The sequence below is a fragment of the Vitis riparia genome, chromosome 11 (genome assembly GCF_004353265.1).
Source record: "Vitis riparia cultivar Riparia Gloire de Montpellier isolate 1030 chromosome 11, EGFV_Vit.rip_1.0, whole genome shotgun sequence".
NCBI classification, from domain to species: Eukaryota; Viridiplantae; Streptophyta; class Magnoliopsida; order Vitales; family Vitaceae; genus Vitis; species Vitis riparia.
The window spans coordinates 11,186,193-11,210,290 of NC_048441.1; the positions used below are offsets into that span (position 1 = coordinate 11,186,193).

General features: G+C 37.6%; 2 protein-coding genes across 3 annotated transcripts; one reads left to right on the forward strand and one right to left on the reverse strand.

Annotated features, from left to right (window-relative positions):
* The first annotated feature begins 3,748 nt into the window (after positions 1-3,748).
* On the forward strand, positions 3,749-19,010 carry LOC117925238. Its single transcript, XM_034844192.1, has 3 exons — positions 3,749-3,945; positions 4,238-4,680; positions 17,945-19,010. Exons 1-3 carry the CDS (start codon positions 3,852-3,854, stop codon positions 18,761-18,763), a joined length of 1,356 nt encoding a protein of 451 aa, XP_034700083.1. The 5' UTR covers positions 3,749-3,851; the 3' UTR covers positions 18,764-19,010.
* A 1,686-nt stretch (positions 19,011-20,696) lies between these two features.
* On the reverse strand, positions 20,697-23,335 carry LOC117925240. 2 transcript variants are annotated; one of them, XM_034844194.1, is made up of 5 exons: positions 22,540-23,335; positions 21,780-21,850; positions 21,297-21,615; positions 21,219-21,227; positions 20,697-21,115 (listed from the first exon to the last, which is right to left on the reverse strand). In XM_034844194.1, exons 1-5 carry the CDS (start codon positions 22,654-22,656, stop codon positions 20,921-20,923), a joined length of 711 nt encoding a protein of 236 aa, XP_034700085.1. In that variant the 5' UTR covers positions 22,657-23,335; the 3' UTR covers positions 20,697-20,920. The 2 variants fall into 2 exon arrangements, with proteins under 2 accessions (XP_034700085.1, XP_034700084.1); XM_034844193.1 differs by having other exon boundaries at positions 21,219-21,615.
* Positions 23,336-24,098: the final 763 nt, after the last annotated feature.

Here is a 24,098-nt window from a genome sequence, read left to right on the forward strand (position 1 = left end):
GGTCCGGGACTCATGACGTTTTTTTATGCATTGCATCTCATGCATGAGGGGTATGGGGATTATATCATTGAGATCTTTAAGCCTAGTTTCCTTTCATTTCTTTCACCCTATTACTTTAGCCTACGTTACGTCTCGTGTCTGAAGACCACCCTGAGACCATTACTTCACATTGTGTTTGACAGCTCACACATGGGCAATACTCGAGCTTGGTCGGAGATTATTTCCCGAAGCATGATGGATGGAGAGTTGAGATGATGATTTACACTGGGGCATACCTTTTTTATTAGTGATGGATTTTCAAAGGCGACATTATATACACTGGGGCATATCCCGCTCATCGATGACGTTTTCTTTCGGGATGATGCTTTGCACTAAGGCATAGTCAGTTTGCTTCTTCACTTGAGTTATGATGGATTAGGAGTTGTGGGATGACCTTCCATTAGGGCATAGTCATTTCAAAGAACACTTTTATTAGAGATACAGTCACTTCACTCGGTATTCTACATTGGGACACACTCTACTCACTGATGATTGATTTTGAGATGACGATTTATTTTGAGGCATAGCCCTCTCATCGGTGATAGACTTCGATTTATCTTGGAGCATAATCATTTCAGATGGTTTATACTGGGACATAACCAACTCATTCGTACTCATAGAGCTCGAGGATTTTGATTCATATGGACTATGATGAGATGTTTCCATTTTTGGCATCAGGAGTAGAGATCGATTGATTTTTTGATGTGCACTACATGTGGTCATTTTCAGCAGTTGTTGACTCGGATGCACTACTTTACACGGGGGTATAGACGAGATGGAGAGTATTTTTCATTGGAGCATAGTCACCCTATCGGATCATGTACACTGGGGCATATCCGTCTTTTGGAGAGAGATCATATTGATTCTTAACGTTGGAGTATCTGACGAGTGATATGGAGATCATTGGATTATTTCATGTTGTCCTCATTGCATACTGGGACATAGCCACCTTGTTGGAGGTTTTGACATCGAGACTTGATTTTCTGTTTATGATTGCTACTTTCGATGGATTATGGAGCTATTGATGCCTTGGGTCTAGTCTTCTCGGCATACTTAGATGATCTCGGATACTTACATACCTTTCATCTCTTACTCAGACATTTCACCCTGGATACTCTCATGCCTTCTATCATACCAGAGCTTGATCATCACCTTCTTTTATCCTACACATCCCATTGTGACACATGACCTTACCCCTCTCTCGATTTGGAGGAGATATAGATTAGTCCTCGATCACATTGGTTGTGTTTTCATGCATATTTCGAACTTTAGGTTCAACATCTTCCATGATGGTAGGACTTGACAGATTGTTGATTTATTAGTGATGATGCTTTCATTTTGACAGTTAACATGTTGAGTGTTGATTTGCTTGCTCCTTGGGTTTTAAGCACTGGTCATCATTGTTCTTATCCATTAGTTAGTTTTGTTTTGTCGACATGGTATCATGATACATGGTCCTGTTTGGCATTACTTATATGAGGTTGGACATTTTCATTACATGATGATTGAGCATATTTCAAAGCACAATAGTTTTGAGACATTGTGTATCCCAATTCGTTCATCGTCATATACTGGGGCATACCCCCTTCCCTAGGATCATCACACCTTCCATAGGTTTCATTCACTTTTTGATCTAATTGTTGACCCCTCCAAGTTGTCATACAGGGGCATACCCTACATCATTGGGATCATCAGATCTTCCATAGGTTTCATCCACTTTTTTATCTAGTTGTTGACCCCTCCGAGTTGTCATACTGGGGCATACCTACATCTTTGGGATCGTTGGACCTTCCACAGACTTCATTCACTTTTTGATTTAATTGTTGACTCCCGCGAGTCGCATACTGGGGCATACCCTCATTCCTTAGGATCATCAGACATTTCCTAGGTTTTGGTATCCTTCGACCTAGTTGTCGGTCCTCATGAGTTGTCATACTAGCGCATATACCCTCCGGCCGAGTTTGTTTGCATCATTATCTGAGTTATCCTTTGGATTTGGGCCACTTGATCAGGTCATTCATCATCTTATCAGTTCAGTTAGAGTTTGGGGTCGCACCAATATCGATCGACCATTTTTCTATCATTTCCCATGAGTTTGAGTTTTGAGTTGGGACCACACCTATATCGATCTGTCAGTCATCTTGTTAGTTTCAGTTTAGTTTGAGTCAGGGCCGCACTTATATCAATCGACCATGTTCCTATCACTTTTCGTGTTCAGTTTGAGTCGGGACCGCACCTATATCGATCAGTCATTCATCCTATCAGTTTCAGTTTAGTTTGAGTTGGGGCCGCACATATATTGATCGACCGTGTTCTTATCACTTTTCGTGTTCAGTTCGAGTTGGGACCGTACCTATATCGATCGGTCATTCATCCTATCAGTTTTAGTTTAGTTTGAGTCAGGGTCGCACCTATATCGATCGACCATCTTTTTATCATTTTCCGTGTCAGTTTGAGTTTTTCGAGACCGCACCTATATCGATCGGTCATCTTTCTATCATTTTCCGTGTTAGTTTGAGTTTTTCAGGACCCCACCTATATCGATTGGTCATTTTCCATGTCAGTTTGAGTCGGGGCCGCACCTATATCGATCGATCATATTCCTATCATTTTCCGTGTCAATTTGAGTTTTTCAGGACTGCACCTATATCGATCGGTCATTTTCCATGTCAGTTTGAGTCGGGGTTGCACCTATATCGATCGACCATCTTCCTATTATTTTCCGTGTCAGTTTGAGTTTTTCAGGACCGCACCTATATCGATTGGTCATTTTCGTGTCAATTAGAGTTTGGGGTCACACCTATATCGATCGACCATCTCATTGTCATGTTAGTTCAGTTTCTAGGACCGCATCTATATCGATCGGTCATTTATCTCATCAGTTTGAGTTTAGTTTGTGTCGGAACCGTACCTATATCGATCAGTCATTCATCGTCTTGTCATATATTTTGTTAAGCTTAACTTTAAACATTAAAATAAAAAATATGATTTGTGGAAAAAAAAACTCATATATAATCAATCAATAATACAATATAATCTTACTATTTTATTTATTTATTTATTTATTATTAATATTATTATTTGGTATATTATTGTTAGTAACTCAGTATTATTAAAAATATTTTTTTATTGTTAAAAAGTAATGGAAATAATATTTATATCACATTTTAATATTAAATTTATAAATAATAAAGGTAATAAAATAAAATTACAAGAAAAAGGTGAAAGAAAAAAAAAGACAAAAAAAAAAAGAGGAAGATAATTTTCATTTTTTTAAAACTCATAGACTCAAACGGTCAAATATTCTTTAGACCAATTATATACCCAAAATCACAATTCCTCTTATAAAAAGCCAAAATTATTTATTTTTATGGAATTAAAGGTATTTTTTATTATGGAGGATATTTACCTAAAAACCTATGGATGCAAGGTAAGACCCACCTGCCTGAACTAAATTTATATTACGTGTCAGTACACAAGGCATGGTGGGTGTCGTACGTTTGTGCAGAAACGAACCCGACAACAATGAAACCCAGGTTTATACGTGGCAACGTGTGTGGTGAATACTGTGTGACTTCATCAGCACACACTGCACGAGGCATTTGACACATCTGACAGCAATTCCTATGCTCGAGAGGAAACCCAAGGCCACGCTCTCTCAAGGCGCGTGGCATCTATGTTTCCTCGTTATGCTCCATTCTCCCACTCTATTAAAAAATCTCACCCATTCTCCACAGTAGCCATAGTCAAGCACCGAACCCTAAATTTTTTACTGCAGATCACTCTTCTACTTCTCCTTCTGATATCTCTCTATGGAATTCAAATTTCGAGCGGTCGATGATCGGCCGCCGTATCTGTCCTCTTCGCCGAGCATGATCAACTACTTTACCGAACAAGCACTGAGAGGTTTGTGCAGGGTCGTAGATATTTTTGTTTGTTTTCTGAGAAAATTATGAAATGGACGGGAAGAAATTTTTTTACCTGATGTGGTATGTTCTTTTGGTTTCCGAAAATGAAAAACTGAGTTAGTCGAAGCCAGGTAATTGTATTGGCATTGTGGAGTTGACGTTTGTGATTTCTCATGTTACAAACAATCACGACCTAGGACACTGACTGTAATTTCGTACATTTTCCCTAAGTTTCTGACCAAACAAACAAAGTTTTTTCTTTAATTTGATTTGATGATTTACTGTTTTAGCGGGGTATTCGAACAATGGCATCCTATTAAACGAGCTACTGAGTAATCCCTCTGACATGCGAGAAGCGATCCAGCGGGAACTCGAAAAAGAGCGGATCCGAGAAGAGATCATCGCACGGGAGATCGCGCGGAGACGATTACTCGAAGCTGAAGTTCGAAGGGAACTATTGATGGAGCAAGAATTGATGCTGACCAAAACTGAATTCAAATCGCCGGTTTCTTCGGCAATGCGGTTGGACCGGTTTCCGTTGTTTCACCAATCCGATAGTCGAGCACTTGAGGAACGACTGAGTAGATCGCTTGCGCAACGATTGGCACTGCAGGCTCGCCAGGAAATGCTCGCCGCCCTTGAGACTGGGACGTCTTTTCAGCGGGGTGTAGAAGCTGCAGGGCCTGAGGTTAAGCCTTTTCCAGAGGTTAACAAGGACAGGGTGATTTTACTGGTCAGTTATCGGTCTTATATGCTCGCATTTTTTCAAAATTAATTTATTTTGACATTTTTTTTTATCATTTGCTTCCCTGCAAATTTGATGAATTTTCTTTATTCAGGTTCTAAATTGGGAAGTGATAGATGGTTGTCCTTTTCATATTTTGAGCTTTTGTGATGATGGGTTCTGTCGTTGGGTCTAGAGTATATATGCATTATCGGACTTGTTTATTATCTCTGATTTTGGTTGTACTTGTGTCATTTTCAGTTTCAGAGGCAGTCTGTTGGCTAACAAAAGGTTTCTCTCATTACTATCTATAGCTTGAAAATTATCAACAACTTGTAATGTGTGGAAGGGAAAGAAGAGGATGGTTTTATGACTATATAGTTTCAAGCATTGATGTCTTGTGTTGAACTTATGCTTGTTACACACGCACATTTATTCGTTTGTAGATATGCATTGTCTTCTTTCTTCATACACAAAGCTTATACACATAGGTGCACTGATGCATGTGTATAGATAAAGTAAGTTTACCTTCTACTTTTCCACCTTGCTGGTAACTTGCCTTGTTTTCTATGAATTAACAAATTCATATCTCAAATAACCATAGAAACCTTTCCTTCCCACCCAATAACTGATTCCGCCATAGCAATCTTGTTGTAAGTAAAGCCTTGCCTACGTTCTTTTTGGTCTTCCTCTTGCTTCCTCAACTTGAATCAGGTTTTGGTTGCCTACATTCATTGGTTTTATTTCTACATTGTAGGGTCATTTTATCTGTCTTCCTCTCATCTCATCTGAACCCTACATAACTTTAAGGAATACATCCATTGTTTATTATAATTTTTTGTGTCTTGCCTCTCTTCCATCTTAACATCTTCATTTTAGTTGTGCACATTTCCCTGGCAGATTTATTGATTCAAATTCAATAAGGTCATACAAATAGAACATTTTCAGCATCCAATATGATAAAGCTTCATAAGATCTATGGTATAGAGTTTGAATTTTCTTTTTGGTATTTTGGATGGATGGAAAATTTATTAAGAAAGCGGTAAGGAAGAAAATAAGGAAGAAAATATGGGAGGTGACATAAAAGAAGAAGGAAGAAAATGACAGAAAAAATAAAAAAAATAGAAATAAAAAGGCGCAAAAATGAACAAGGAACAACTAACAATTATACCAAAGTGCTCCACTACAACCGTATGAACATGATTGTAAAGGGATCATATCTAGATTGATTCAAAGAACATTTGAAAATGAAAACGTGGTATTGTATATATTAATTTTTTTAGTTTCAAGATATGATAAATGATAGCCATTATATTGGCAATAAGGCATCTTATTGCAGCGGGATACTATTTTAATCTGCAAGGACTTTTTGGAGTCCTTAAGTTTCAATTGGATGACAAATTTAGTTTCAATTCTAAATAGGCATTCCCAAACATACATTTCTCATCAAACTCTGTTTTCTGGCCCAGTCTAACTTTATCTTTGACCCCAATCATAGTCAATGAAATAATTTTTTGCCCATGCTGTGGTTCAATCTTAATGCTTGAGACTATAAAACTATAATATTTATTAATGAAAGCATCATGTTTCACATTGTTTGTTTTGCCTTTTCTAGATAAGAGAATCCTAATTTAGCCCTAGTTTTAATATCAGAAATGGAAAAACTGCTGGCAAATCCATGGTTGTTGAGGTAGACGCTAACTTATATTATTAGGTGATTTTCCCTATGCATAGAACCATAGGCTTGTGACACATGCAGGTGGTTTAGCCTTTTCACTTGTGGACTGCATGTCAGAAGTCAGCCCTAAAGGGGCATCATAGTCATTGATTCATGAGATTATGTGTAGATCATTTTTGCTATAGCATTGTTTGCCATTATAGCAATCTGAGCACAGAATAATCTTACATTAATGGCTTTGCTGCTCCTCTGGTACTGTTTTTTAATTTGCAGAACTACTTGGAGAAGGCTAAGTGTCGTATGTGCAGCAGGCCCATATACTTACCTGTTGTCTGTTTATGTTCTTTCATGTAGAACTGTCCATCACAACGAGTGTGTCATTCTCATGCTAACTTTTTTATATATGCATTCTTGCAAGCATACTGTGCCTACCCACCCTGCCAAACATATATTCTTGCTTATAATGTGACAACAATATGATATTTTGACAAGGCTGCTCATGAGCAGTCTTTATGCCGACTGCTTTTTTGCTACTTGATCAAACTTTTTCAAGTATATTCTTTTGTTGCTGATGTAAGCTTGGACTCTTCATGTCCAAGAAAAGATAAAATATTCCTCGTGTAGTTTTGGTTTTAAAATTAGGAGCTTCCAATGTCTTAATAAGATCATCTGATAAGCTTAGGCAAGTGACAGTTTTCATCAATCTCAAACTTTTTTGAGTGTATACTTTTGTTGCTTATACATCTTGATTTTCATCTTCCAAAAATGATGAAAACACATGACTGAAAGCTTTTATCAATTCAAACTTTGTCAATTATATTTTGTGTTGCTACTATAATCATGATTTTCTTCTCCAAAAAATATGAAGCATTCTTCATGTGGTTATGGTTTTAAAAGATTTTCAATGTCTTAATAAGGTTATCCTGATGTCATCTTGAAGTTGATTAGGAGTGACAGCTGTTATCAATCTCAAAACTTTTTCAAGTTTATTCTTTGTTGCCACTATAATCTTGTTTTCTTCTTCAAAAAATGATGAAACATATGACTGAAAGCTGCTATCAACCTCAAGATTTTCCAAGTATATTTTTTGTTACTAATATACTTGATTTTTTTTCTCCAAGACATGATGTAGCATTCTTCATATGTGGTTATGATTTTAAAAGAAAGGAATGTCTTGAGAAATCTGATTTGGAATAGTCTTTTACCCCACGGCATAACTTTTAACCATGCATTTCATATTCACTTGCAGTTTGGTCTCAGAAATAGTCACCCCTCCCCCATAGGTCAATCATGAGCCTCCTCTCATACCCATGTATTTCTTGTCCACATGAAATTTGCTCTGACAAATATAGTCATCCCTACCCCTCATGTATATCCCACCAGCCTCCTCTTATATGCATGCATTTCATGTTCACTAGGAGTTTGTTCCTAGAACTATAGTCTACCATTTAAGGTCTTTAAAGAGAGGGGGGTGGGGGGAGAGAATGTCTTGATAAGGCTAAGTCTTGAGAGTGAATGTGCTCATCAATAAGGTTATCCAACAGAAGAAAATGTCAAGATCGATACCATTTAGGCAAGAGAATTCTTGAGAGTGTGTGTGTGAAAACCTCCTGGTAAGGGTAAGTGAGACACAATCTCATCACTAAGACCAGTAGGAAACTTAGAAGGTCAAGCATTTTTAGGTCTTTGATGTGTTTGATTATCTGAGTTTTTAGGTAAAGATATTTTTGAGAGAGAGACATGGGGAGAATGTCTTAATAAGACCAGGCAAGAGACTGGTCTCATTAATCTTAATCACGATTGGGACCACATTGGCAACTTGGAAGGTTTAAAATTTAAGGTCTTACAGATGTTGCTCACTTTGGTTGCTAGGTATAGAGAGAATTATTGATGTCCACACTGGCAACTTAGAAAGTCTAGCATTTATGGTTTAGTTGCTAGGTATAGAGGCATAATCATTGTTGTCCATGAGCAATATGAGAGAAATGATGACGAATAAAAAAGAGTGATGGAGAGTTCAATTTCTGATGTTACATCAATTTACAGAGTGATGCATGATTTTTGTGGCGTGCCTTTCAAAAAAAAAAGTGAATTCAAAGATCTTAGACATTTTATGTTGAGAATGTTTTTTACTATTTAGTTCCAAAGGTAATTCATGTCACTTTGTAAAACTCTGATTTGGCATGTTTGAAGAGTCAATACCTTAGCTATCTACTTACTGGCATTGGTCATTCATTTCTGAATTAATCTTTTGGCTTTCACCTCATTGAATTTAAAAGTTTTATAAAATATTTTCTTCATGAACTTGATCACAATCAGAGCATTCCACTGAAGCATCTTTACTCCTTAAATTGACTTCTATAACTGACAATAAAGCTTAAAAATAAGTTTATAAGGAAATGGGTTAGAATTTTATTCGTGAATTATGGGATGGGATTACAATCAACATGATTATTCAACTGAATCTTTACCAAAGCTATTAGAATGGTAGCTATGAATATATATATTTTTTAAGAGAAGATTCCTATTATTCTATTTTGGATTTTGTGATGTATAAATTAGTCATAGGTCATGTCCAGACCTACTATTTTAGTTAAAACCAAGTGTCTGTATTTCAATTGAAATTATGAACCTTTATTCCAGCCTATTTTTAATTTTGGCTTTTGGAATAGTGAGAACTAGCATCATTTGGATTGTGACAAAGATGAAAAATGAATAAAAAGTATGATCACTCAAAAAAAAGAAAAACAACCCTGGAAATTGATGGCTCCATTGTGTTTTATATAGCATTCCAAGGTAGCAATCAACATCTTGAATGGGGCCACTACAGAAAATGATAGCCATCTCACAAGTGATTATAAAAATTACAGCAATGTCTTTTGAGAAAAACTGAAAAAAGTGTCCTATATCATCAATTGTAGTTATGGCTTCCATTTTCCTCACTGGTCTCATTTTGGGTGATGAATATTTTTTGCCTTTAAATGCTACTAACACGATGGGCACATTGAAATTCTATGGGATCCCAATTAGTCATGGAAACTGGTGTATTTTTACTCCTTTATCCATTGGATCTGTTCCTAATTAAAAGGGCCTGGGTCAAGGACATCTCATTTTGGTTGGTTGGAATCTGGTCTGCTTTAATGAGACAGGTTAATGATTGGGTTTGATTCAGGGATGAATCAGGGAATAAGTGATGTATAGGATATATAACTTTTCCCTATAATTAAAATTATTTTTAGTTCTGATTTTCTTCTCTTATTTTGGATGCAGAAAAAAAAATAGCATCACTCAATATCTTTTAATTTAAAGTTTAAAATGAAAATACCCATGCATGTACTGGATCTAGGACTATCTATTTCATACATAGTCTTGTATCCATACCCCAAACCATTTAGGCTCTCAGGTAGGAGTACTTTATTGCCTCTCCTGGACCTGGCTGGCCCTTCAACCACAAGGGTTGCCATAACTGATTTACTCAGATCTTTTTTTTTTTTGTTTGTTTGTTTGTGCAAATATTTGCAACACTTTAGTTGCTAAAAAAGAATTTTGCTTGTTATTGGGCCTAGCGGGGGTAACTATTTTGATGGTTACCTAGACTACATTCTTCTAGGTGTCTTTGTCAGTAATATTTTTACTCCTCAAGTTCAAGTGTGTGTTTTCTTGGAATTGTGGGATTAGGAGTCAGGAAGTAGCTTAGGGGTTTGGTTTTGGCGAGGTAGGCTCTTGGTGCTTGTTTTTCTTGATTGGTTTGGTAGTCTTGTACTCCTTAGCTTTTTAGGGCTTGGTTTTGTCAGTTTGGGGGCCCTTTGGCTTGGGTTGTGGTTTGTTTATTTTCTCCTTTCACCTACTTTTTAGCACTCTTTGTATACTCCGTGTGTACTTGGTGCGTCTTTCTTTGTGCTTTTAATATACTTGCTTATTTACCTATAAAAAAAAATAGACATTGTGAGTTCAAATCCTAACAACTTAAGCATTTAGGAAATTTGGTTGTCCAACAAGTATGATTACATCAAAAAAATGTTTGACAGTCTTTTTGTCTTAAAAAAAGCCAATTATGATAACATCATAAGATGCTAGTAATATTCTATGTCAATATTGTCGTGGAGGTACAGTTGTTTGGCAAAGTTTTGTCTTTGTTTGGGAATGCCCACTGAGGGTTTTGAAAGTGAGATTTTGAAACTTCTTAATAGAATAAGGGAAAGAAGAGACCGATTTGAGAGGGTAAGCGGAAAAAAGAGGAGAAGATAGAGACCCTCGAGATTTGACTGCGAGCTGAAGAAACTTGAATGGTCGGTAAATTACGGTGGGTCAGGAGGGGATCGGGGTTATCAGGAGTGTGTTAGATGAGGCTTCGAATCCTTTCGTGGAATGTAAGGGGGGTAAATGATAGAGACAAGAGAAAATTGATAAAGGATGTGATTAAATCCCAGAAGGTGAACTTAGTGTCTCTAGGAAACAAAAATACAGGAGATGACTAGTGGAATTGTGAGAAGTCTTGGGGTAGGAAGATATTTGGAGTGGTGGGCTTTGAATTCAAGGGGTCCGGGGGGGTTTGTGGTGTTCTGGGATAATAGGGTGCTGCGAGATGGAAGTGGGTAAATATTCAGTCTCTTGTCGCTTTAAGAATTGTGAGGATGATTTTTGTTGGATTTTTTTAGGAGTGTATGGGCCCACTGTGAAGGTGGAGAGAGAAGATTTTTTGAGTGAGCTGGGGGCCATTAGAGGTTTGTGGAATGAGCCGTGGTGTGTAGCAGGATATTTCAACATGATAAGATTCCCTTCTGAGCGTAGTAGAGTAGGCCGTTTGTCCCCGACAATGAGGAGATTCTCAGAGGTGGTTGAGGATTTAGAACTAAGGGACTTGCCTCTTCAAGGGGGGCTGTTTACGTGGAGTGGAGGTTTTAATAATCGGTTTCGGTTCCTCATTTCTGAAGATTGGGAAGTTCATTTTCAAGGGGCCATTCAAGTTGTTCTGGCTAAGCCGGTTTCGGATCACTCTTCAATTCTTCTTGATGGGGGAGGAATGAGGAGAGGGCCTACGCCTTTTAGATCTGAGAATATGTGGCTGAAGGAGGAGGGCTTTAAAGAGGTGTTGAAAAAGTGGTGGGAGGGGATTCAAGTTAGTGGGTCAACCAGCTTCATTTTGACTGAAAAATTGAAGGCATTAAAACCGATTATGAGAAGTTAGACTAAAGAGGTTTTTGGGCAGATTGATTCTAAGAAGTAAAGTGCTTGGAATTTAATGGATTTTTGGGATAAGAAAGAGTGTGTTTGCTCTTTGTCTTTGGAAGAAGAAAAGGCTAGGAAGGGGGCAAGAGAGATGTATAAAAAGTGGGTTCTTTTGGAAGAAGTGTCGTGGATTGGTCGTTTTTTTTAGCGGTGTTGGAGAAGCTGGGGTTTGAGGAAAGGTGGTGTAGATGGATAAAGTGATGTTTATCCACTGTTAGGTTTTCAGTTATGGTAAATGGAAGCCCTATTGGATTTTTCCAGAACTCAAGGGTTTAAGGCAAGGAGACCCCCTTTCGCCTTACTTATTCGTAGTTGTGATGGAAACTTTTAGTTGTTTGCTGAAGAGAGCAATTTCTAGAGGTTTTTTGTCGCCTTGTTCGATTCAGGGAAGAAGGGGTGAAGGGGTCTAGGTCTCTCATTTGTTGTTTGCCGATGACACGTTGATTTTTTGTGAGGCAAAGGAGGAGCAATTGATGTATTTGTGCTGGTTGTTAATGTGGTTTGAGGCAATTTCAGGGTTAAGAGCGAATCTCGAAAAAACTGAACTGATTCCAATTGGTAAAGTTGAGAATGTGGAAGAGTTGGCTAATGAGTTCGGTTATAAGGTGGGAAAATTGCCCTCCACCTACTTAGGAATGTCGGTGGGTGCTCCTTTTAAATCTGTTGCCACTTGGGATGGAATAGAAGAAAGATTCCAAAACAGATTGACTATGTGGAAACGTCAGTACATCTCAAAGGGGGGAGGATTACCTTAATTCGAAGTACCTTGTCTAATTTGCCGATCTATTTTATGTCTATTTTCCAGCTGCCTAGGGTGGTTAGAATGAGATTGGAGTAGATTCAAAGGGATTTTCTGTGGGGTGGTGGGGCTCTTGAGCAAAAACCGCATTTAGTAAGGTGGCCAATTGTGTGTGTAGACAAAAGAAAAGGAGGGTTGGGGGTTAAGAGCCTTGGGACTTTCAATGGGGCTCTCCTTGGTAAGTGGGTTTGGCGCTTTGCAATTGAAAGAAAGGCCATTTGGAACCAAGTGATTAGAAGGAAATACGGGGAGGAAAGAGGAGGGTGGAGATCTTGTGAGGCTAGGAGGCTTATGGAGTCGGGTTGTGGAAAACAAGTAAGATGGGACATCTAGTAACCCCTTCTTTTGGCTTTGTGGTGGGTGATGGTAAGAAGGTGAGGTTTTGGAAAGACAAGTGGTGTGGAACCACCTCTTTGTGCGAGGTTTTCCCTTCATTATTTGCTCTAGCAACTTCCAAAGAAGCTTGGGTAAATGAGGTTTGGACAACTGAGGAGAAGAGAGGGGGAGGTTGGACTCCTCGTTTCAATAGACCTTTCAATGATTGGGAGTTGGAAGAAGTGGAAAGGTTGCTTTGTTGCTTAGATGGGAAGAAGGTTAGGGTGGATGAGGAGGATAGGGTGAGGTGGATGGACTCAAAGGATGGGGTTTTTTCGGTAAAATCTTTGTATAGGGCTTTGCAGCCGGTGTTTCTTGCTTCTTTCCCTTCGAAGATTATTTGGAACTCTTGTGTGCAGCCCAAATTAAGCTTCTTTGCGTGGGAGGCTTCATGGGGAAGAGTTCTAACCTTGGACCGTTTGCAAAAGAGGGGTTGGGCATCGGCAAATAGATGCTTTCTGTGCTAAACGTGTGAGGAGTCGATTGACCACCTCCTTCTTCATTGTGAAAAAACAAGGGAAGTGTGGATGTTGCTCCTTTATTTTTTTGGAGTATCTTGGGTTTTTCCTTTTTCAGTAAAGGAAACCCTTTTAGGATGAAGGAGCTCTTTTGTGGGTAAGAAAAGGAAGGTGGCGTGGCAAGTGGGACCGTTATGCTTGTTTTGGGTCATTTGGAAGGCTAGGAATACAATTGCTTTTGAGGATTGCGTGTTGTCCATTCAAAGGCTGAAAGCTTTTTTTGTGTATTTACTTTGGTTGGAAACCAAATTGTGGATAAAAGATGGTCCTTCGACCTTAATAGATTTTATAGATTGGGTATGTTTGCGATGAGGGAGAAGGTTTTTTGTTTTTTTCTTGTTGTTTGGGTCCTTTTGTGAGGGGGTGAGTTTCTCTATACTGTAATTCTGTGGGTCTCTATTTTAGCGCCTCTTTGCAATACAATTTTTTGTTTATTGATAAATATATATATATATATGTATATTGATGGTAGGAAATGAACCATGTTATGTCTACCTGCCTTTAGATATTTAATGCTTCTCTTCTTTATGTACATTTTTGTATTTTTTATGATAGAATAACAAATTGTGATACATAGAGAATGGAGGAAGTTAGGATTTGAATCCTACTTTAGTCGCAATTACTTTCTCATGTCATTTCTGTTTTATCCATGATATGCACTTCAATGTGTGCGAATTGATCTATCAAAATTGAAAGTCAAATTGTAAGGTAAAAATTCAATTTGTAGATGTAACGACCTATACTCAACCGTGTAGATATTATTCACTCTGGGTCTAAAAGGGTCTTTACAACTTTAAAACGCATCTATAAGGTTAAGAGGAGTTCATACTTATATGGTGTTAGAAACTTTCTCCCTTATCCAATGTGGGACATCATAAACACCCCATCATGCAAACATAACGTCTTTGTTGTGTCCCACAAGATTACGAAGTCAAACAGACAAACATCTCCTACGAGGCCAAACAAACCCTTTCACTGGGGTTGGGGATTAACTGTGATACCTTTTATAACAATCTGCACCCAATCGTATAAATATTGTCCGTTTTGGGTCCAAAGGAGCTCTCATAGCTTTAAAACGCATCTATAAAGTTAAGAGAAGTCCATACATATATAGCCACAGTAACTTTCTACCTTATCTGATGTGAGATATCACAAACACCCCCTCATGTAGACACAACGAGGATGTTATGTCTCATGAGATTACAGGGTCAAATAGACAAACATCCCCTATAAGGCCAAACAAACCTCCACACCCGTGTTGGGGATCTGCTTTGATACCATTTATAACGACTCGCATCCAATCGTGTAGATATTATCCGTTTTGGGGGCTCTCACGACTTTAAAACGCGTTTATAAGGTTAAGATGAGTCTATACATATATAGTATAAAAAACTTTCTCCTATTTAATGTGAGATACACAAACACCCTCTCATACACACACAACATCCTTGTTGTGTTCCACAAGATTGTGGGGTTAACCAAACATACACCTTTCATAGGACTAAACAAACTTCCACATTGGGGTGAGAGATTAGCTCTGATGCCATTTATAACGATTTGCATCCAACTGTATAGATATTGTCCGCTTTAGACCCAAAAGGACCCTCATGGTTTTAAAACACATCTATAGGGTTAAGAGGAACCCATACATATATAGCCCGGTAACTTTCTCCCCTATCTGATGTAGGATATCACAATAGACTTATATGATGTAGGTTATCAGGGTTCTAATCTTGTTATGGTATAGATATTTGTCATTTTTCTTTTCAGAAACATTCAAGTTGGATTTGGTGACTTATCATGTGGGTCCCATATCCCAATTCAATTCTAGCATTACTAAAGATAATTAGGCTAGTATCAATAAACTGGCCACCAGTAGTGAATGTTCTGGTACTGTCTTATGAACTTTGTGTAGGACAGCAGATAGTTTGAAACAAAACAACTCAAGTCTTTGCATATTTCAGTTAAAATTCCAGCACTCTAACATTTGCTTCCCTTATTCTTTCCCCACAAAAAAGGAGGAAGAGAAAAAAGAGTTCTTCCCTTGTTTTAAGGTACGGAAAATCAGTAGTAACAATCCATATCCTTGTTTTTCTTGCATAAAAGCATCCTTATGCTTGATGAACTTAATTGATTAGAGGACCTATGTCTGAAGATTGTCTTTTTTTTTCCCTTTTCTTCATACGACAGTGTTTTTTCCATTTTTCCTTCTCTTACATGTGTGATTTTCTTTATATGTATATAGGCAATTTCTTTTATGCTATTACACATTTTAAGGTTTTTTTTTTAAATTTAAAAATATAGTTTATTTATTTATTTATTTATTTTTCCTGCTTTTACATGTTTGAAGGTTTTTGAGTCTTAGAGTCATCTTCAATTCGTGTCTTTCTTCTCTTTTATAAATAAGTTTAAGATATATAAAAGTATGGATTTGAAGTTAACATCATCACTTTATATTTAAACTGAAAATATTGTTTCTGTTTCCCAAAAATAAATGTTCTTTTGTTAATAATTTATTTATTTATATTTTGAACTTATAAAATAAGAATAATATTAATACCCAAGAATAGTGATAATGTGCTGTCACTTGGGTTCTGATGTCAAAACTGACATCACTTAGTTCTAAGTTTTTTATTTTATAAGTTCAATATAAAAACATATAATTGTTTAAAAAATTGAGCATTTTATTTTTTACCAAACAAAAAATGACACTTCCACTTTAATTATAAATTTATGAAGTTAATTTTATGTCATATATATATATATCCTAATCTTATTTCAAAAAAAGAAGAAGAGCATACAAACTGAAGATGGCTTGTAAGACTCAAAAACCTTCAAACATGTAGGAGCAGGAAAAAAACAAAGAAAAAAAAAGTGAAAAGAACCTTTGCACATGTAAGAGCAGAAAGAACATAGTAAATCATACAAGGAAGAGACTGAGAGAGGAAGCAACACACATGTACACACAAAGCTAAGAAGTCTATGTTTTGACGGGTGACATCCTTCTACCCCACAGGGAATCAAACCTGGAACATGTAATCCTGTTTTTCACTCTAAGCTATAGTCTTATGTTAGATGTCCTTTCTGTAAATAAGTGGATGCATTCAAATTTCCTGATATGCTGCCTCATGCCTTTGCCTTTTAAAACATTGGTGCAAATTGTATAGGTTTATCTCCAATTCAATGTTAACTTAAAAAATATGAGTAGATAAGGAAAAATCAAGACCTAAGTGATTGATCATAAAACCCACTGCTTCTATGTTGTTTATGGGGCCCCTAGAAACTGTGAGTTTTAGGACCATGAATGACATACACTTAAAATGGTACTTTTTTTTTCTCTACTGATCAATCCTTTTCCTTTCATGAAAGGCCATGTAGAATTATACATCCAGAACATTCCTTTGCTGTCAATAATATTCTCATTTGCCTATATATATGTCCAGATCATTCCTTGGATGCTATTTAAGATCTAGTGTTGATGATTAACTCACTCTAAATATGAAAATCAATTTTTCTTTGACTGGATTTCAAATGCTTGCGTGCTGAAAGTTCAATACATGGACCATGTGATCAAGGGTTTACAAATGATACATGATTTAGCAGTTCAGAAATGGGAGAATTTCCATGTTTTTTTTTTCTCCTTTTGCATTACTGAATGAATTTCTCTGGTTGATATGGGGAATTTTTACACTTTTTTATCCCTATCTTGGGTATCAAGTCTTGTTAGCAAGGTAGGTTTCCAACATTTTAAACATTCTGAAATGGTTTTTTTTTAATGAATATTTTTTGGGCATGGGTTAGAGTACACATAGATGATCACTCATTGACTACGATGGACTTTGTTGACTGCCTCCTCTCCAAGTAAGGAGGGAGATGGGTTCTCTCTCTCTCTCTTCTTTTTGCTTGCCTGTTGGTGTCTATTGTATACATTGTGTGTACTTCGATACACTCTTTGCTTAATATTCTTATTACATATCCACCTTTTTCCCATAAAAAAAAAAATCTAAAATGGGATTATGTTCTACATGTTAAGGCAAGGAAAATAAATTTAAAAGTTCATTAGGAAGGAGTTGAAAAGATGATATGGTCTCTAAGAGCTCAGTAATTGTGTTAATTTTGTTCAACGCGTGATTGTGCTTATGTAACTCATTGTTTTAATTTTTTCAAAGATGGTGCTGATGATGATGATGATTATTATTATAACTAGCTTGTGACACAGCAGTGCCTTTTGGTTTACATGATTCCAGTTCAATGTGCCTTTCAGTTCATATGATTCCTTTCAGCTTTGTCCTATTTATATCCATGATTGATTTGTCTATTCTTGAAAAACTATTCCTTGGACCTTGCTTTCCAGTATGTCCATATGAGATTCTGTTAATGGGACATGTATGCATGAAATATATATCTATTCTTAAAAAACTGGACCTTGGACCTTGTTTTCCAGTACATCAGTATGATATTCTGTTTAGGAACCATATATGCATGAAATATATACTGCACTTGTTGTATTCAAACTAATGCTAGTGAATATTATCTTCCTCCATGCTTGTAAAAGCGGAGGGTGGAGTTTACATGGGAAAATGCCCTTGAAGCTTTCACAATTTATGAGGTGGTCATTAATTTATTGTTACATGTGTGACTGGTTATGGACTGTGTTTGAGTATTCTGTTGCAGCCTAAACCTGGGCAAAACCTTTCTGGAGCAAAGCGGAAAGCTACAACACCACCCACAGTGGGTGTTAATGAGCTGTCTTCAGTTGGTTCAAAGAAGAAACTTAAAGAGGAATGGAGTTGCGCTCTGTGTCAGGTTACTGCCACAAGTGAGCGAGGTTTGAATGAGCACCTTCAGGGAAAGAAGCACAAGGCCAAGGAGGCAGGACTGGTAGCTCAAAGGGCAGGCAAGAACCCTGCTCCTTTGCAGAAGAAATTCAGAAAGGCTAGTAAGCTAGCAGAGATCACTGATGCACCAGGTACAGGGCAGGTGGAAAAAATAGTTGGAGAAACACTTCAAACTGATATTGTTGGGGAGGCATCAACATCAATTCTCAAAAAGCACAATGCAGAAGATGGAGATAAGAAAAATGATGAATTACTGTTGCAGAAAAATGAGGTGGGAGAAGATATGACGAAAAATGTGGAGGCAACAAAGCCAAAAGGTCAGAAGCCAGTGGATCCCAAACTCAAGAAGAAGAAATTTAAATTTTGGTGCGAATTGTGTCATGTTGGGGCCTACTGCGAAGTAGTGATGTCTACCCATAAAAATGGAAAGAAGCATGTGGCCCGACTTCAGGAAATTAGTCAGCATGGTTTACCTGTTCCAGTCTCATCCACAACCATGACACCATCACCAGAGGTTATTCAAAATACTGAAACTGCAGAAGTGATAGCTAAAGAAGTAAATGCAGAGGTGATAGCTGTGGAAGCAGATGAGAAACCACTGGAAAATAATGAAGCAAATGAAGATGGATCAGGCCCATCCCCCAGTGTGAAATGACTATAGGGAAGATGCTGAAGGATGAACAAACTCTCTGGTTTTCCACAAAAGGTATTGCTCTCCTCCAGATTTAGACCTAGAGTCAGGTAGACGTCTATGTTCCTAATTTTTGGTTTGGCTTTTATTTAGGACTCTTGGATTTTCCTTGAAAGTTTTTAAATGTTATGGACTGATGCAAAAACCAACCAATCCTCCAAAAATCTATAAGGTAGACTGGTTTCCAGACAATGATTCAATTTGTCTTGTTGATTGGTTTGAAGGACTGATTGATTGCAGGGAATAAGGAGGAAACGGTAGAATAACAAATAACAGAATAAGCCTTAAATTAACAGAAGAATTGGTTGCATAGAAACCATTAAAACCATAGATTATTCTATAAAACAGATTTGCCTTCTAAATTAGGTGTTTGAAACAGAAATTGGAAATGGTTTAATCTAGTTTGAATGTGAATGTATCACAGTTTTGAAAATGAGTACTTTCCGGTTTGACTTCGGAGATGAGGTTGTGATCAAAATAAATAAATAAATAGCATTTTCTAATATGAGCTTATTGGATTCATATTCTAATCTGGAATTACTGTATTCCCAAATTTTCCGTGTGAGAAACGATGCGCAGGGAGACATAAAAAGGGGTAAAGGTGGTAGCCATGGAATTGAATTTAGAAGGGTGCGGTGTGGGTGGGCGGCATTGAAGAGCGATTGATCTAGTGGTTGTAGTTGTGGTTGAGTAATAATGAAGTGGTGTTCACTGTGAAGGAAAGGTGGAAGTATTGGGCATGGCTAATGATGGGGAAGGTGGTCCAGGTCGAAAATGGAGAGAGCAGAATTGAGCCGGGTTTCATGTTTGAGACCCGAAATATTGAGATTTAATATCGGGAATGATGCAGTGAAGGAGATAATATTGGTAACCCACCCATCAAATACAATACCGAAGAGGAATTAGGAAGCGATAAGAGGCCCACTAGGTTTGTTGCAATCTAGAAAATCCTAATGGCTGTTCATTGTTGTTGCTGCCCTGTCCATGTAAAAGGCTCCACTCACCCACCACAGGCCACAAAATTCTTCTTTATCATTTCTTCTTCTTTTCTCTTTTGGGTGCGTGGTTTCTGCTCCCAGTCTCAAAAGCTTCATTTTCAAGCTTGTATCATTCATTTGTTGCCATTCTTTTCTTGGGACGGAATTTCCAATTTGGTGTGCTCTTCCGCCGGTTAAAATACAAATCCTAACCCACCAATTCTGCCGCACCCCCATTGTTAAATTCGCTCCCAGTACCGTAATATGATCCCTTTCATTTAGCTCTCAGAAGGGGTTTGGGTAAAAACCTAAAGGGAAAAAGCGAAAAAGGCTTTATATCTCAGCAATTTTTGTTTCAAAATTCAGATCTCTTACTGTTAGTGCTCATCAACATTTCCTATCAAATGACTTTCTTCAATTAAGCATTTCTTTTGAAAAGGTACCTTTTTCCCCAACAAGAACAAGTCCTTAGCCCGAGAAAAGAGAAGAATAATTTTAACACGATGGGTGGGTATTCTCCATGCTCAACAATGGCATAGAAAAGTATGAGACATCAAAAAGACATCTTCACCCATTAGAGACCCCACCCGCCCTCTGCCTCTCTCAATATCAATCCCTTTCACCACATACCTCTCACTCCAATTAAAACAGCATCAACTCCAGCTCCTCCTTCCTGTTACAAGATTCCCCAAGTTTCCCTTTTACCCCCCCACCTCCAGCTGAGCCTTCCTCATTAAACAAACTCTCATCCTTTTCCCTTCTTTCCTCAACTAAAAGTTAAAGGAAAACAAACAAAAATCTAGAATTTTATAACCCGAATTCCAACCCCAAGTGAATGGCAAGATTCCAAATGCCTTCTGCTGTGGTCTCCTCCATGCCCACCGCCCCAACCACAAAATTTTAAAATTTGAGCGACCATGAGAAAGAAACACCCAGCAGAATCTAATTCCTAAGCATCATTTCCACCATTCCATGTTATATGCAAATATATGAAGCTATTTTTCCTTTACAAAGAAAATTGGAAACAAGAGAAGGGAAAGGAGAAGCTACAAAGAAAGGGGAAGAGAATCAGAATTGACCATAACTTCCAAGCCCCTCCACTGAAATTTGCATCATCCTCCACTCCAATTGTGGTGACAATGACTCAAACCCGCAAAGCTACCTGATCCTGCCATGATATCTTTCTCTTTCCCGCCCGGTTTGGCCCATTCCCAATGTTTCTACAAACAGATAATTTCATATCACTGTGCTGATCATCATTCCCACCTCTAATCACACTCTTCTTCTGCTCCTCTACCCCCACACTCTCAACATTAACCTGGACTTCCTCTTCCTCTCTCTGCAAAACATCAGCATTGAGGCATAAACAATTAGCCCACTAACACAAAGTAACTCCGAAAATTTTAGGTTTTTAATCCACCAAAGTTCTTCCACTTGCTTACCGAAATCTTATTCAAGTCAAAACAAGGAACTGGATTTCTCCCTGCAGCTTCCTTTCCACTGTAAACCCTGTCTTTCTGGTTCAAGTCAAAAACAGGAACCGGGTTCCTCAAAGCAGCTTCCTTTCCACTGTAACCCCTAGTTTTCTGGTTTAATTCATAACCGGGATCTGGGTTGGGCAAAGCAGCCACTTTCCCCTTGTGAATCCTTTCCTTCATATTCCCGCCAAAAACCGGAGCTGGGTTCCTCATGGCAGCAGCCTGTTTTCCACTGTGATTCTTTTCCCTTGTGATGTTCTTGAGTTGAGTTACTGAATTTTGTGGTTGCTTAAGCTCTGGTTCAGGTGGGGTTTTAGGAGCCATGTTTTTCAATAGGTATTTGTACCTCCGTCTCAAAAATCTGCCAAGACATAATCCAAGTTACAGTTTTCTATTGAAATTTGATCCACCAAATACATGAAGATACAATATTCTACACAATTCTCAATTTGCAACTACTGAGCATTGCAAAGAGATTTCCAAAATATAGAAATTAATCCAATACATGTAGAAAAATTATCATACCTAACTTCAGCCAATAGGGTCAGCTTGTTCTGGTTCACACTCTGCAATTTCTTATTCATGGCCTCTGTTTCCTGCAAAATACTTAATGATATAAATCCATCTGTTGCTTTATCTAGAAAATTAGACCCTTATCTTACAAATTGATCAATGATCATTCCATGTAGATCAGAATGAAAAAGAGAAGGGAAAAAAAAAAACCCATCTAACATCGCACAATAAGAGTAACAAAAATAAGGGAATTATTTAAAAGGAATATAGCAAGAAAATCATATAGACCATAGGAAGCAGGGGAAAAATAACTATATATTTCTCAAACCCAGCCAAGGAAAAATAAACAAAAACTATTAAGGGCACAGATTAGGAGGAGAAAAAGAGAATTATGTTTATCCAAAAATAGTAATATTCCATTTTAAACCCATGACGACGATTTACTACACAGGCTATCATCGGGATAACTGTTTCTAAAATAAAGAAATTGAAAAAACTTTTGAATCTTGTTTGGGATCCAAGAAAACAAAGACTCCCCCCTCAACTAAGACTAAATACAACTATTCCGCCTAGTTTATACAAGATTTTTCAATTTGTGGAAACAAAAGAGCGTAGAACATAAGATCCAAAACTTTCCTTTTCTTTTCCTCGGTTTTCTCAGCAACCAAACAAGGGTAGGGAGCAAACAAGAAATATCAGGGAAATCTAGAGAACCCCACAAAGGAAATTCAAAGGAATACCCAGATCTCCCAAACCCACAAAGAGAAATTACCTTCTGCAACTCATGGAAGTCCTGCAGAAGACTCTGGTGCTTAAACCTTGACTTTGCGTCCTCGTACACAGCATGAGGAGAAGACTCCATAACCATCCGCTTCATCTTTTTCGACATGAGATCACAAAGAAGAACCACAACCCTCAAGCCAAGATTGATGAATCTCTAGACGGAAGGAGAGGAGATGAGAGATGAGGATAGGGAGAAAAAGGCAGGGGAAGAAACAATAATAAAGGAAGGGCAAGGAAGGTATAGCGATAGAGATAGAGACAGAGATAGAGAGAGATATAGAAGAAGAAAAAGGAGAGGGGGGAGAGAGAGGGAAAGTTCTTGTTTCCTGTTTTCTCTGTGAAAGTCTGACCAAGACAAACCCAAAAAAGCCCACATAAATCGGGAAAAATGGTCTTTAGAGACATTGATGAAGATGTGATTTTTTTTGGGGGGTTGCAGAAGGGCAGTTTGGGCAGAGAGTGGGCTTATTATTTTGGTATTGTGAGGTGGGTTTGGTTGGAGGACATTTGAAGACATCTTCTCTATCTTTCCCTTCTCTTTCTCTTTCCCCCTTTCTCTCTCTCTCCCCCCCTCCCTCTCTCTCCTTTGGTTTTTCTTCTACATAAATCTTGGTCCAGCTGGGCCATTTCTAGAGAGAGAGAGAGAGATGATGTGTGGACTGTTGCCAGTTTTAGAGAGAAGGGGGTTGTAGGAGTAGTTTCTCCGTTTCTTCTACCTTCCCTTTTTATTCTTCTCTGAAGGCGCTGCTGAAAAAAAAAGGCTGGAGGTAAAATGGCTTCTGTTTTTGCAGCTCTTCTTCTTCTTGGCGGTACCCCCTTATATTTTATGCCCTTCCCCCCAACCCCAACCCCACTCCTCTTAATTAATTTTCCTTTTCTATTTTGGCCTTAAATATCTTAATTTACCTAAACACCCCTCTCTTTATCTTCTCTCCCATCAACCATTTCTTTTCATCTCTTTCCAAACACAACCCATTTTCCCATCCAAAATTATTTATTTTCTTTTTTTTTTTCCAAGAAAATTATGGTATTTTATGCACGTGTAAGATTGGAGCACTACTTGAAATTGGGTAAGGGTTGGTTGTTTTGTTTTTCAAATCAAAAAAATTAGGCCGAAGTTTGGTTTTGCATGTGATGATATGCATTATGATCATATCAACGATGTAACAACGTCTTTTTTGAATTTATACAAAAAGTCGTTATAACTAATCTGAAAAACACGTAATTTTATCCACAAAATTATTTCATATCTCTTATATAAAAATTAAAAATTAAAAAAAAATAAAAATAAAAATTAAACTCAATCAAATCTTACTTTCTCTACAAAAACAATGGGAGTAAGATGAGTAAAGAGAGTTGAAAGAGACATTGTGACTGCCACCGACAATTGCAGCAACTCCAGAATACATAGGGAGATTTGAAGGTTGCTTTCATTCTTTTTCACTTACATTGTTACATTTCAATCTCCTTGTGGATATGGGTTTGCTTGATTACTGTTTTTTAAACAGATTCGGAATAGACAAATATTTTATAATAAAAATTGTTCTT

Coding starts and splice junctions, on each gene's coding strand:
- LOC117925238 (XM_034844192.1), top strand. CDS start 3,852: ATGGAATTCAAATTTCGAGCGGTCGATGATCGGCCGCCGTATCTGTCC. Junction 3,946..4,237: donor TACCGAACAAGCACTGAGAG/GTTTGTGCAGGG, acceptor TTACTGTTTTAG/CGGGGTATTCGAACAATGGC. Junction 4,681..17,944: donor AGGACAGGGTGATTTTACTG/GTCAGTTATCGG, acceptor ATTCTGTTGCAG/CCTAAACCTGGGCAAAACCT.
- LOC117925240 (XM_034844193.1), bottom strand. CDS start 22,656: ATGTCGAAAAAGATGAAGCGGATGGTTATGGAGTCTTCTCCTCATGCT. Junction 21,851..22,539: donor ACTTCCATGAGTTGCAGAAG/GTAATTTCTCTT, acceptor AGTATTTTGCAG/GAAACAGAGGCCATGAATAA. Junction 21,616..21,779: donor ACCCTATTGGCTGAAGTTAG/GTATGATAATTT, acceptor ATGTCTTGGCAG/ATTTTTGAGACGGAGGTACA.